Raw genomic sequence first — 15562 nt, 5'->3', positions numbered from 1 at the left:
CCATAATCTCTTTCTTGATAGCTTAGGTATGAACCACTAGAGTCTAGAGGCACAACATTTATGTTGCTTGCTTCCAAATCTCCTACAATACAAGGATAATTGTTATTTGCTATAATAACAATAAGGTATGTAATCCTAAACCCTTTTATGTCATTTTCAAAAATTGCCTAGGGTTTCTAGGGTTCTTATTTTGATGTTCATAGTTATAGGTTCAATAGAGAAAACATATATATTGTTTTAGGTTGCATGCACACTTAAGAGTTTTAAGTTTGTTTTGTTATGCCTAAAACCCATCAGGTTTATGGTCACAAAAATAGCAACTGTACAATTATGAGTGCTTTGAAGGTTGATGTTAAAAAACAGGAAGAAAAGGAGATGGAGTTGAGTAAAAAGAAGGAGTTAATGGATGATGATGGGTTCATAATGGTCACTAAGAAGAATAACAAAGGAAAACAAGTAAATTCTAATATGGTGTTGCAAGAAAATGGTAAAGTTGATTTGATTAAGACTCTTGAAAAAAGCAGAGTTCAAATTAATCAAGGAAATATGACTAGAAAACAAGGTAATGAAAGGAAGAATGATGAGAAGAAAAGGAATCAAAAGGAGAATCAAAGAGAAGTATAGGACAATAAATGGATCATTTGGTAACAATTACTCAAAGTTTGATGTTGGAACACTTAAAACGAGAGGTCAAAGTGAAGGGATAAAATCGTCAATAGAAGAAAATAGTGAAAATTTGAAAGGTACATGAGTTTTTATTCATAAGAACGAGATAGGGAAAAATATGAAAGGTGTTGATACTAATTTTTTTTGAAAGAGATGTTGATACTAATTTAAACAAGGGTAAAATGGAAGATCAAGAAAAAAATGTGAAAGAAATTTTTTTTATGTCCCGAAAGATTCTGTTGATATAAAGATCAATTCCATTTTTGATAAAACAAGCTCTTCGTCAAGCAAGAATAACCAAGGTGATTTCCTCTATAAAAATCAATTTGATGTCTTGATTGATGATAATTTATTGGGAGGAGACTTGTCTTATTTGGACCAAATGGGTCAAATGGAAGTTACTGGTGGTGTCGAAGTGTTAGATGCCAATATTTCTGTTGTTGGTCAATGATGTCAAACATTGGATTTTGGAATGTAAGGGGGTATGAATCAATATCCCAAACAAAAAGAGATAAGAGAAATTATAAGCTCTAGTTACACTATACTTACTTTAATACCAATAAAGTTATGTTATCAAATGAAATAATGAGTTTCGTCTCAAAACTCATTCGTGAAAACCTTTTATTTAGCTAAGAAGATCTACCTCCTCTAATAAACAAATCCTTTAAATGCCAGATGTCCCATTTCTAAGTAGGCTAATTGACACGTGACAATTTTTAAGAAATTCCTAATTTTTGATTTTTTTTGGTATTTCCTTATTTTCCGGAAAGTATTTATAAGGAATTCAAAATTCAAAATTCAAATTTTCATTTTTTTTGGTAATTGTAAAAATCTTTCATTTAAAATTTAAAAAAATATCCTATCCTAATAACGTAAATATTCGAAAAATCAAGAAGTATTTATAAGAAATTTTCAATTTTTTCTTTTTTTGGTAACTGGTAAACCATCTTTGATTTAAAAATTCGTATACCTCCTGTAGTCTAATTTCATGTCTTTTATTTAAAGTTTGAATTTAGTCCCTATACTTTATTAGTGTACCAGCATAAGTCCGTGTAACTTTTTTTCCAATAACTTTTTACCTATATAATTACTTTTTTATCTTTAAATAATTATACAAGATTATATTAGTTTACTTTCAATCACAAATATGTTTATAGCTTTTTTTAACACAATAAATTATTATTGTTAAATTTTAGTTTACAAAATTAATGTTTCATCATTAACGTTTAATTTTTAAAAAAGTTTATACATACAAAATGTTTAATAATAATATACAATAACAATGACTTTATCATATATTTATCTATACACTTTTATATAGTACATACACTTTTTATAAACTGTCTTTAACACCTTTGGACGTCAAAATTCCATTCAAATTGAAAATGAGACAATTCTAGTTGGTGTTTTTTTTTTGCTATGACCATAAATAAAAGTCAATGTCAGTCGATGTCAAATGTTGATTTTTTTTACAAGAACTAATTTTCTCACACGGTCAGTTATATGTTGCTTTATCCAAAACAATGAGCATATAATGATTGAAGTTATTGATTTTAGATAAAAATTGTAATTTAATCAATAAAACGTCAAATGATATATACCAATAAGTGTTTCAAAATGTAATTTAAAAGATTTTCTTTTTTTACTTATCAAACTCATCCGGTTTTACTTACAATCGGAAATACATTGCTTTTTACTATGTTGACATTTAATTTTATTTTTGTCTATATAATAAAAAATTTGAACATACCTACCGTAGTTTCCACGGGTTATAACCTAGTTTATAATATAATGTTTATAACAAGTTGTTAAGATAGTTGAATAAACTGTTTTTAATAACGTTTCACAAATCTAATTATGCAATACCTACTTTAATACTTATAAAGTTATGTTATCGAAGTGCAAAATGAATTCGTCTCAAACTAATATGTAAATACCTTTTACTTAGCTATGGAAGTTGATGATGAAATGTTTATAACAATTTATTAATATAATTGAACGAATTGTTTCTAATGCAATTCATATATCTAATTACATAAAATATATTTTAATACCTCTAAAATTATGTTATTGAAGTTGCTAATATATTTGAATGTATTGTTTTTAGTGCCATTAGCCCATTACATAAATCTAATCACGCAAGACTTATTTTAATACCTCTGTATAGTTATGTTATCGACTGACACAATGAGTTTCGTCTCAAAACTTATTTATGAAAACCTTTTACTTAGCCAAGCTACTCGTGAGCTATTCGGATCGGATCGTTAAAAGTTCGACTCGAAACCGATTTTAAATGACCCCAAGCCGAGCTCGAGCTTAATATTAAGCTCATTTATTAAACGAGCTCGAGCTCGAACCTATGTCATTAAGTTCGATTAGGCTCGCGAGCCTAAACGAGCCTTTATATAATATAATTTATTATTATTTATATATATTAAAATAAAAACATATTAGGGGAATTATGGATTTAAGGTACTGATAAACGAGCTTCTTAACGAGGCCGAGCCGAGCTTAAGCTTATTTAGGCACGTCAGATAGAAAACTAGTCGAGCCCGAACCCGAGCCCGAGCCCGAGCCAAGCTTGTATAATTCTTTACAAGTTCAAGCCAAGCTCAGTACAAGAAAGCTCGAATTGAACCGAACCGAACTCAAGCTCGAGCTTCATATAAATTAAATGAGCTCGAGCCGAGCTGGCCAGGCTCGGACTCGACTCATTTGCACCACCAGTAAGACCGCTCATTTGGTCATTTGGTCTTTTGATATTGAAATACTGAAATTTTGGAACTGGTTATTATAAAATCGGGTATCCAAGATACCCGGTCGGTTTTAATGGGTTTTAATCGGATTTTACTGTACTGATCGGATGTTTTGGGCGGGTCTGGGCATCCCAATCCAAATCTTTCAAAAGGCAATTATGGTATCAGAGGGGAGATAGATCATAGATGAGATGCCGATCAAAGAAGATTATTAGGTATCGAAGAACACAGTTCATGTTACGATTGGTGACCTAAGACTCAACTGAGTCGCTGTACTTCACCATGAAATGCTTCCCCGATCACGAGAAACACGCTAGAAAAAACTATTCCCTTCAGAAGTTGATACTTGGGACCAAAACCTCCGAGAATGAACCTAATTGCCATACGCTGGCTCAAGTTCAGTTCAGTTTCCTCTTCAAGATTCCAATACTGATGCTTTTCATCATGGAGCTGACCCCTCCGGGGGTTTGGGTGCTCCAACGTCAAGGTTTGTGCGCATGTGTATTTTCTGAAATTAGGGTCGCAGGTGACAAAATTGGTATGATTTAGTTTTTTCTAAATGTAGTTTATCCGCCAAATGAGAAAATATTTCATAGTAGAATAGTGTAGAACTTATTAGAGAACAATAAGTTCTTATATCATCCGCACACATGGTTTCGAGAAATCAATGTTTTGCCATAAGATTAAGTCATGAAACATACTTGTTGCATACAACAAGTCAACAACATAATCTGGTGGTTTGGGTAATGTTTGATTTGTTGAACAATGGGGTTGGATGATAAGGATGATATGAAGTGATTTGCTAATGTGCAAACTTACTAAATTTGCTCAAAAGGTACCAGATTCTAGTTCATGAAATCCCTTTTCAATGTGTAGAAAGATGTAGGCCATATACTATTATTAGTAAGTTACAACTCAAAACCATCTTTTGATTCTTGCCACTAAGTTAAAACCATTTGAAGATGCACTTACTCACAAGTCACAACTAGAAGATTCATACACTGGAGAGATGCAATAAGCTAGTTTGAAGTAGAAAAAAGATAAACCTTGAGGAGTAGTTAGTTCACTAAGTTCTTTAAAGTTGCCACTTTCCCACTTTTCTAGATAATCCAGTTACCTTTAGAGTTGCCAAATCCAGTTCTTGATTCACTAATTTGTATCTTAGACAACACAATATACTAGTATCAATAGGCAAACTCTTCATGAATGGCATCTTGAATCGATTTATTATCTCTTAGCAGCCAAATTAATGGTATGTAAAAGTGTAACAGTTGTATGACTTGGAAATGAAGAGTAATATATGAATTAATTTCAATGCAAAAGCAGAAACTATCATATAACACAAGAAAAAGTACTAATGAACTTAGTTAGTGGTCTAGCTCTTTGTTTATGATTACAATTGTCTCTTTCTGTAGTAAATAAATTCAGCCTTTTCATTTTGCAATGAATGCACTTGCACTCACCTTATTTGCCAATATCTAAGAAGGCTTTTGTAGTGATTAAGGAAAACTATCTACATTGAGAGATTAAGAGAGAAATATGTACATGATCTTGTCCATTGAAAAGTTCATTATAGTATAATGACATGGACACATGGTGACACTTTCCATTTTAGATATAAGAAAAAAAAAACAAACCATGTCTAGAATTGGAACAAATCCAACAATCTCCCACAAATCATTTATGGGTCTGAGTAACATGTTTATAAAATTCGGCCCAATAAATTACCAATCCAGTAATTAATGCTCATTCTTTACACCGGCCCACCATCGGGATCAACATTCAATCTTTATAACCATTTTTGTGCATAAAATCCCTAGGGTTTGCCCAAAGGGGAATCAATCCTTCAATTCTTGATTTTGGAGATAAGATTTCTACAAATTCAAGCAAACCCTTTTGAATCCATAGAGTCTTGAAGATGGAGGACGAAAAGGACACGAATCTTGAAAAGAAAGAGGATGAAACAGGAGACAAGATCGGTGAAGAAACACTAGCCAACATGGACATAGACGATTCAAGGGGTGAAGAATTTGAGAGAATGGTTAATGAAGAGTACAAAATTTGGAAAAAAGAAACTCCATTTTTGTACGATTTGGTCATTTCACGTGTACTTGAGTGGCCTTCACTCACTGTTGAATGGCTTCCTGATCAGGTAGAGTCGCCAGACGGGGAGTATTCTGTCCAAAAGATTATCTGTGGGACCCACACTTTAGATGATGAACCTAATTATCTCATTATTGCACAAGTGAAGCTTCCTTTATTTGAAGTGGAGTACGATGATTCTCATGTTAATGAGAATGAACATTCTGGACGCAAGGTTTGTGGTTTTTTTTTACTAAAAGTACATTGCTATTTGAATTTTGGAGTATGAATTTTGAATTTTTTTTATCAGATTGAATTTGTGCAACAAATTTGTCATGAAGGAGAGGTGCATAGGGCTCGTTATATGCCTCAAAACAGTTGTGTAATTGCCACAAAGACAATTGATTCAGGAGTTTATGTTTTTGATTATGGGCATCATCCAATGAAGCCTTGTCCTGATGAACAATTCAATCCTGATTTGATATTGAAAGGTCATGAAAGTGATGGATTTGGGTTATCATGGAGTAAATTCAAACAGGGTTTGTTGTTGAGTGGATCTTATGATGAAAAAATCTGCATGTGGGACATCAATGTGACCCCACATGATCATGCTTTGGATCCAATGCAAATATATAAGGTACAATACAATATCTTTACCAATAATCTTTGTTGAATGAAAGAGTAAGAAGAATTTAAACATTCTTGTAATGATTTTGATATGTTTTAACAGGTTCATAATGGTCCTGTTGAAGATGTAGCTTGGAGTTTGAAGCATGACTACTTATTTGGTTCATGTGGTGATGACAAATACTTGCATATATTTGATCTCCGTTCTCCATGTTTCACCAAACCCATCCAAACTTTAATGGCTCACCAAAATTTCGTATATTTTCCCCCCAACATACTTTCATTTCCTTCTATTACTAAAGAAATATACTTTGAATTTTTTATTTATTTATTTTTTTTGTGGTAGATTAACTGCTTGGCATTCAATCCTTTTAACGAATGGATACTGGCAACGGGGTCCGTAGACAATACAGTGAAGCTGTTTGATTTGCGAAAATTCACAAGTCCTCTCCATACATTTAATTTTCACTTGTAAGAATAATACTCATTTATAAAATATTATTTAAAGTTGTCTATGCCTTTTTTCATCTTTCTACTTGTAATATTATCACAGGAATGAGGTGATTCAGGTTGGGTGGAGCCCACAGAATGAGACAATTTTAGCTTCTTCTTGTGCTGGTAGGAGACTCCTGGTCTGGGATCTTAGTAGGTAACTTCAGTAAATAGCAACCTACTTTTATTCTTTTCTTCTTTTCTTCTTATTACAGAATTATAGCAATTTAAAAAAAAAAAAAAAAAAAAAACATAGGATTGGGGAAGAACAATCGTCACAGGATGCAGAAGATGGGCCACCAGAGCTGATGTTCATCCATGGTGGACATACAGATAGAGTTGTAGATTTGTCATGGAATCCATGTGAAGATTGGGTGATTGCTAGTGTTGCTGATGATAACATCCTCCAAATATGGCAGATGGCTGACCATATTTACAATGATGAAGAATAATTAGCAGCCATTAAAGCTGCTTAGTTTGGTTATATAAACAGTTAACTTTAGATGTGGATTTTCTATTAGGATGTTTAATGGGATGATATAATGCTATCTATATAAGTTTGAGGTTGAAATGAACATATTACATATGCTATTAGAATCAGTTTTATGTTTTGGTTTCCCTTTAATTTCTTCTTAATCATATGGAGTGGTATAGAAAGTTTTAGATAATCATTTTGAACAAATTCAATTTTGTCATCGAAATCTTGTTTTCAAAATTGCTTTTATCCTTTTTTTTTTTTTTTTTTTTTTTTTTTTTTTTTTTTTTTTTTTTTAAAGTTTATTTCTTTTAGAAGGGGATAAGATTTTTTTAATCACCAAAAAAATTTCAGGCCAGGATCTATAAAAATGAGTAAGATTTTCGAATGAGTAGAAAAAAACAAATGGAAGATTATTTTTTTTAGGTTAAATATGGTTTTATTTTTTTAATTCAAACTTTTAATGGTTAACTTCAAAATAAAGTTTTCTTTGAATGCCTGATAGGGGGTTTTGCTAGTAAATGGTAAATCGGATACTGAAGATAAATAACTAGGCTTTTTCGATTCACTAGCCGTGGAAGCTGAATTAAGAAGACGAGCCGCTAAAGTCGTCTCCTGAGGGTTAAACCAAAAAATTTCAAACTAAAGTGGTTTAAAATTCAAAAGGTTATTTAGTGTTTCTTAAAAAAAAAAGACAAAATTGCAAAAATAATCCCTGTGGTATGCAAATTTTTGGGGTTTTAGTCCAAACAATAACTTTTTTGGTTTCGTAGTCCTTTTGGAGTGGTTTGTATGTGAAAATAGTCCCTCCGAAAATTGAAATGACTATAATACCCTTGGGGTATTTATTTATTTATTTTTTTCATTATTCTTAAAATTTAATATTTATTTATTTATTTTAACAATTAAAAAAATAAAAAGGTCCCACCTCTCTCTCTCTCTCTCTCTCTCTCTCTCTCTCTCTCTCCACCACAAAACACACATACACACTTTCGATTCAGCTTCCAAGTCAAACCCATGGCGAAATCAACACACGCTTACAAAATTAACAATAGTTTAAGTGTGTGTATTTGTTTATGTGTAGAAGAAGGAGGACCAACCATCGATCCTAGAAACCCGCTTTATCTTCTCCGACCACTTCATATTCAGCCGCCCACTTCATCTTCTCCGGCCCTAGTTAAATATTCTTCCAGGTTTTCAGTTCACATCATCTCTTCTTCTGGAATTTTGATCTGCACGAAGAGGGGTAAGATCAACAACCAAAAAACCCTTTAATTATAGGAACGAAGATCTAATCAAGGAAGCCATGAGTTTTAGCTTCCTGAATCGTCGGTGGAGGTAAGCTTAGTGACGAAGGCTTGGTCTCTCCGGAGAAATCATAACAAGTTTTTCCGACAGGTGTGTTCAATTAATTCAATATGGGGGGTGTTTCATTAATAGGGGAAGAATATGATAGCAGATTCAAAGGGAGAAAGATACGAAAGAGGGTGCGGGAGATTAGGCTGGAGGGAGTGGTGCCACCGAAACCGCACTCCCTCCCCCGCCACATCAGCGCCATGTTACTTTTTACCACTTAAGTGTGGTTTCTTGCCACACTTTTCATTTCTTTTATTTTTTTGTTTTTTTTAAGTATTTTAATTTAATAAAATTTTTTTTAACTAATTTAATTTAATATACCTTCTATTTTAATAAAAAAAACATAATTCTTCATTACTTGAAAATAAAAAAAAAACAGTACATTGCGTTACCAAAAAAAAAAAACAACACACATGACATTTAAATAACCCTAGAAACTTAAAAAACATAAATAAATAAAATAATTAAAGGAAACATTAAGAACTTGCAGCTGCGTTGTTACATACAACGTTGTATGTTTGTTCCGCCATTTGAACACACGCAATAGCGGTATCAAAAATAGTCTGAAATTCTTCAGAAGATGAAGAAGATGACATTTTTTGGAGAGTGGTGATTTTAAATTTTTTTTTTTGAGAGAGAAGATTGTGTTGTGAAAAAAAATTAAATTTGATATGTGTATATATATAGGAAGGAAAGGAAAAGCAAAAGGAAAAAAAAACAACGAAATTGCATTTAACGGTCAGATTTTTGACCAACCAATCACATTTCGCGGTCTTCAAAGGCCGCACTGCGGTCTCAATGGCAGGAAACCGCACCCTGGGGGCGGTGTTCCCTGCTGAGGTGGCACCCAGGTGCGGTCTCAAACTGCACCACACCGTGCAGCCTTAGAGGTCACGATCTGGGTGTTGTCCTGCCACAAAATACATGCATCTGACACACATTTCCAAAGACGAGAATGTTGAATATCTTCTTTCTAAAGACAAGAATGTTGAATATCTTCTTACTTGAAACCCATTTCTATCTGTATTTGTTTTCCCACAAGTCTTATAAAGTAGTTCTATTCCTAAGATTTGAGAAAACCCAGAAACTTCAGAAAGCATATAATACCCCAGAACTTCATAAAGCAATTCCATAAAGCACTACTACTTATTATCTTGTAAAACTTAGATTTGAAGATTGTTGTAAAAGTGTCCCAAAAATGGAAGAGAGGGAACGAGAGTAAATGCTAATTGCTACTGTAGATCTCCGACACCACCATATCCTTATACGATCTAGGTGGGTAAACTAGGAACTCACCGAATCTGCAACATGAACTAGTTTTGAATTCTGATCGTGGTGTTGGTAGTTGATTTTGGTGACTGGAAGGAGAGATGGTGGTGAGAAGTTAGGGTTTGAAAAAGACAAGGGTCATGAAGAAGATGATGGTGGGTTGTATCTTTGGGTATTGAAACTGGAGAGAGAGAGAGAGAGAGAGAGAGAGAGAGAGAGAGAGAGAGAGAGAGAGAGAGAGAGGTGGGACATTTTTATTTTTTTAATTGTTAAAATAAATAAATAAATATTAAATTTTAAGAATAATGAAAGAAAAATGAAAAATAAATACCCCAAGGGTATTATAGTCATTTCAATTTTCGGAGGGACCATTTTCACATACAAACCACTCCAAAAGGACTACGAAACCAAAAAAGTTACTGTTTGGACTAAAACCCCAAAAATTTGCATACCACAGGGACCTTTTTTGCAATTTTGTCAAAAAAAAAAAACTCTAATTTTATGGAATTTTCCCTTTATTAAAAAAACCTGACAGTATGGAGGTTATTAAGGCTTTTAAGAAAGACAAAACTACACAATTGGTCCTTATGGCTAGCTGAAAATTACCACTTTGGTCCAAAAAGGTCTTGACTATAAACAAATGTCCAAAATTTTCATTATGTTGCGAGTTTGGTCTAATTTGCTTTGAACTTTGTTATAATTACGATTTTGTCATTATTTTTTTTTCTTTTTCAGTTTTTTTAATTAATTTATTAATTTTTTGATTAAAATAAATAAAAAACAAAAATAGAAAACCTCTCTCTCTCTCACACAAACTTTTTCCTGGAAATTAAACACACACGCACACAAAAACTTCACAAAAACCTACACATATCTTCAAAACCTCAACATTTTCAAAGAGATAAAGATGAAATCTAGTGAAGAATAAAGGGATTAAGGGTGTGTTTGGGTTAACTTTTTTTATGATAAAAATGATTTTTAAGAAAAGTGCTTATTAGCTTATGACTTTTAGGAAAAATGGATTTTAAAAAAATTCTTGGATAAAAAAACTGTTTTTTAGGAGTAAAATGGTTAAAAAGCTAAAAAGTTAGGATTTTCCAACTTTTTGAGAGCTTTATATTTTCCTATCAAAAAAGCTGTTTTAAAAAATGTTTTTTGAATACACAAACACTTTTTTTAGCTTATTAACTTTTTGAAAAGTTAAAAAGCTAAAAAGCTATTTTCAACACTTATCCTAAATACCCACTAAATATAAGCCACTTCCATCATCACCAAAAAATATAACAGATGAGCTTCAATTCCTATAAAAGATGAAGGTGAATATGAAAGATGGAACTTATGGGTTCAACTTGTGTACCATTTTCCCAACAAGTATCCTCCTCCTCCTCCTCCTTCTCCTCTCTCTTTCTCTCTCTCTCTCTCTCTCTCTCTCTATATATATATATATATATATATATATATATATATATATATATATATTGTCACACCCCCGAACCAGACGGCGGAAACGTCCAGGGGCTTGTGCGTGACTTCATCTTGAAATATCATTACAATGTATATAATTGAAACATAACATCATCATCATCATACATGTAATATTACAACATTCATGGTTTACATCGTGTATTGTATTTGAATATTACATGCCAAAATAGTAAGAGTATGATGAAACAAAACATAACACAATATCCATTAGTTTGTTTTGTTCATCCCGCTTCAACGATTTCCTGAGAATACAAGTTATTTTTAAAACGGTCAACATAAAAATGTTGGTGAGTTCATAAGCACGTTTGAGAAAATGATTTTTATAACTTTGAAAACCACCAGAAAATCCGATATTTTCTGAAAACTGTTTAGTGTGTTTGTGTTAGATCTTGTATTAATGCATGTATGTTATTGTTTATTTGACTAAAAAGGTAAAGAGAATGTAGAGAGAATGTAAGAGCATGTAAAGAGAATGTTCCTAGACAACCTGATGTTGTCTGTACAAGAGCAAGTTGCCATACCAACCCTCGAGGTTGAGTACTAGTAAGAGAATGTTTCCGAGTAATCCAAGAGAAAAGAGAATGGTCTTCTGTAAACTTCATAACGTTAATTCCTCTAAGCGAGCCGTCATAACCATACTAATTTATGACAATTTCACCTGTCTTGGTATCGTGGACGCCGACAGAAAATAGAATAAGGTTTTCGTCACCCTAGATTGAGTTAGTCTAACTGTAGCGAACAGCTCAGGTGTGGGGTGTCATCCCCGTATAGATCTATACACAAATCCCCGCTCTCCCTTCAAGAGACTCTGGTTATAACTACAGGCTACGATCGTACACTTAATAGGTGCCAACCGATAAAAACTCGCTAGATCCTTAATCGAATTTACGCGAAGAGAAAAGGTAGAAACTCATTCCAGGACCAATGATCCATGTAAGTGAACCACTAAGGCATCACTAAACATGTAAATCATTTCAAGACCTAAAGGGAATGAGATTATATAACATGGGCCCAAAATATATGTGAAAGGACAACTAAGGCCCATTTCACATGTAAGGTATTTATAGGCCCAAATAGCATGCAAATAGTATCCACTAAAATAACATAAAAAGAATAACGCATATAAAACCCATTCCTAGGCCCAATAAACATGTAAGTGGACCACTAAGGCCCACTATACGTGTCTATTATTTCCAGGCTCAAAAGGAATGTGAATGTCTATCCTAAGCCCAATATACATGTAAAAGGACACTAAGACCCACTAAACAAATATATTATTTCCAGGCCCAATAAGGATATGAATACCTATCTCGAGCCCAATATGCATGTAAAAGGATACTAAGGCCCACTAAACATGTATATTATTTCCAGGCCCAATAAAGATATGAATGTCGTTTTTAACCCATTTGTTATTGTTTTGTTTATTCTAGCTTGATTATTTACATAATTGATATCTAAAGCCCACTTTTGTAAAAATGACGTTCTTGGCCCAATAAGCCAAAAATTTACAATTAAGGCCCAATTTTTGTAAGAATAACACTTTAATCTCTAATTTTGTTAAAAACTTGTGTTGATGACTACTTTGTGACAAAAATAGCATTTTAAACCCATTTTTGTCAAAAATATCATTTTTGGCTTGGTTTTGTGAAAATACATATTTTTCTGGTTTTTGGCTTTTCCAAACAAGTTTTTAGAAAATTCATCGTAAGTCGAAATCTGGATCCGTAAATTTTGGAAGTTTGGAAATTATGTCTACTTTGTTCACAATTTTTCTCATAATTTTTGATGGCTTCAAACTAGTGTGAAATTACTCATCTTCACAGGTTGGTCCGAAATTATTTCAAATATGGTAGGCAGTTTTGTAAAATTCGCCAAAAATTGTAGGAAAATCGTATGAAAACGTGAGAGTATTCATTTTAAAGGTATTAATCTGAACTTTATCCATGTAAAACAGTTTTGAAAAATACTTCCATTTGGAGGGTCAAAACAGTCCGAGATTGGACCAAAAGTTTTCTGTCAAGGGCTGTTTTGTGGGTTTAGTTTATAGATCTTTGAACACAACACTTATTTTTGCTATATCAAGTATACAAATCCCAGATCTACATGTTCACATGTAATACTTGTGATAAAACATACTTTTCTCAAGATTCATATGAAGATCCTAGTGATAAACTTCAAGTTTCTTAACATATTTTTAGATTAGTGAAGAAATCAACACATAATCACCAAATAATTCATGGAAAACACACATAGTCATGCATATACACATAGATCTACACAAAGCAACTTGTATTCTCCCCCAAAAATCATATAAAAACAGAAAACAAGGGGTATGAACTCACCTTGCTTGTTGATTTCGGTTTTAGTGAAGAAAAAGAGGAAGTTTTCGGCTCTTGCAAGCTTCCCTTGAGTAGATCTCGAGTTCTATGAAGTTCTAGGGTATGGATCATGAAATGATGTGGGTTAAGAAGAGATTTAAGGTGTAACTTGGAGTTAAAACTATGAAGTCTAACTAAAACTTACCAAATGTGATGATCTTTGTTGAAGAACCCCTTGGAACACAAACAACCCACGTGATTTTTATTTGGAGGATAAGAGAGTGTCTTCAAGATGAATTTGAGAGTGTTTGTAAAAATATGAAGGTGGTGGTGTGGGTTTGTAATTCTCGGCCCTTGTTAAAAGAGAAGGAAGAGATAAGATCAAAGGGGTTAATGCATGATGGTTAAGGAGGATTTTGCTTTGTTACATGTGAGTTCCTTTGCTTAGATTACCACTAAGCAAAAATGATGTGTCAAGATCTCACATTATTATTATTATTATTATTATTATTATTATTATTATTATTATTATTATTATTATTATTATTATTATTTTGTTTTACATATGGGCCGAGAATTGGGTTTGTAAAGAGGAAATGAATTGATTTGGGCCTATTCTTAGTTTTGCTCGAAAATATGAAGCCCATTAAGAAGGTTTTCGGCCCAAATTGTAAGAGAAATGGATTTATGGTCCTTTAGGGTTAGTTTAAATCAATTCTTGCCCAATAAGGCCCATTAGGGTAACATGAACCATTTTAATTCCACATGGCCCAACATGTTAAGTTTTATGAATATGGTTCCACTTAGAGTCCCATTAAGAGTTCTAAGCCCAAAACAATCAAGTTGAAAGCTTATTGGCCCGTTAGGTCCAATAAGGAAATCCTAGTCCAAAATGGACTTAGGTTGGAATTTCTAGGGTTTCCAACCCTTATTTGAACATATGAGATATATTTGAATGAGAATGAAGTATAGTATTCACTTAGAGTACAAGTTATTACACTAGGTGAATGATTGCATGAGAGTAGAATTTCCTAGCAAGCATGCTAGTTGTGACATATATATATATATATATATATATATATATATATATATATATATATATATATATATATATATCCCACACACACAAACACATACACATACATAATAAAGAATGCTCAAGAACAAAACCCACTTCTCTTACCCCATGTTCTTCTTCATCACCTCACTTGAAAATGTTCTTTCTTGCCCCCTTTTTTTTCTCTCTTTTGGAGTTCAAATTTTAGGAGTCTGATTTTTTTCACTAGAATCCATTTTGAGAGTATATTCAATTTGGATCAGAGGTTCTACACCTCTCTCTATTCTGCCTCTCTTGCCATGAACCCCTATTGTTTCTTTGCAACTTAACTCTAGATTTCATCTCCTTCCAGCTGCTTTCAAAATGATCATCTTCATCGATTCCAAAATGTGCTTTATAGATTTCATTAAAAATATCATTAGCTTACTAAACCAGAAAAAGAAAATGGGTTTAACACCAAACCAGAAATCAGACACGAATTAAGCTTTAGATTCAAAATTGAAGAAGAATACCATGTGATTCATCGATTCAAGAAATCAAACATTCATGTATCGATCCAGGAGGTGTAACCCGATAAAGAAAATGGGACTTACCAGATTTGAGAAGGAGCAGTAGTCAACGCCGACGATCAGAGGTTTGGAGCGGAGATCGGAAAAGGGTTGCTGGTGTGGAGATGGTTTCCGGGGAAGAGAGAGAGGGAGAGAGAGAGAGAAAAGATCGTAGATAGATGTGGGTGGGGTGGGGTTTGGTGGGTTATTAGCTGTAATTTATTTTTATTTTTATTTTCTTGTTTTTTTAAATCTAAAAATTAGAAAAACAAATAAGAAAAAATAATCATATTAATAGTGACAAATCTGTCATTTTGAAAAAAATCATAATATATTGGACAAAAACCACAATAAAATAAAAATTTTGGACCACTGGTGCTAGTCTAAACTTTTTTGGACCAAAGTGACAATTTTCGACATACCACATGGAC

At 32.8% G+C, this 15562-nt stretch overlaps 1 protein-coding gene across 2 annotated transcripts; it reads left to right on the top strand.

Moving 5' to 3' along the window:
- The first annotated feature begins 3556 nt into the window (after positions 1-3556).
- Positions 3557-7200, top strand: LOC145061456 (histone-binding protein MSI1-like). Of its 2 annotated transcripts, none has more exons than XM_079008934.1 (7): positions 3557-3909; positions 5331-5739; positions 5815-6141; positions 6235-6387; positions 6478-6602; positions 6685-6780; positions 6880-7200. In XM_079008934.1, the coding sequence occupies exons 2-7, from the start codon at positions 5341-5343 to the stop codon at positions 7073-7075; spliced, it is 1296 nt and encodes a 431-aa protein (XP_078865060.1). In that variant the 5' UTR covers positions 3557-3909; positions 5331-5340; the 3' UTR covers positions 7076-7200. The 2 variants fall into 2 exon arrangements, with proteins under 2 accessions (XP_078865060.1, XP_078865059.1); XM_079008933.1 differs by having other exon boundaries at positions 3558-3909; positions 5243-5739.
- Positions 7201-15562: the final 8362 nt, after the last annotated feature.

This window comes from Lactuca serriola, chromosome 7 (genome assembly GCF_051521515.1).
Source record: "Lactuca serriola cultivar US96UC23 chromosome 7, Lser_US96UC23_V15, whole genome shotgun sequence".
NCBI lineage: Eukaryota > Viridiplantae > Streptophyta > Magnoliopsida > Asterales > Asteraceae > Lactuca > Lactuca serriola.
Note: the sequence above shows the minus strand (reverse complement) of the source record. Positions and strands in the feature narration are given on the sequence as shown.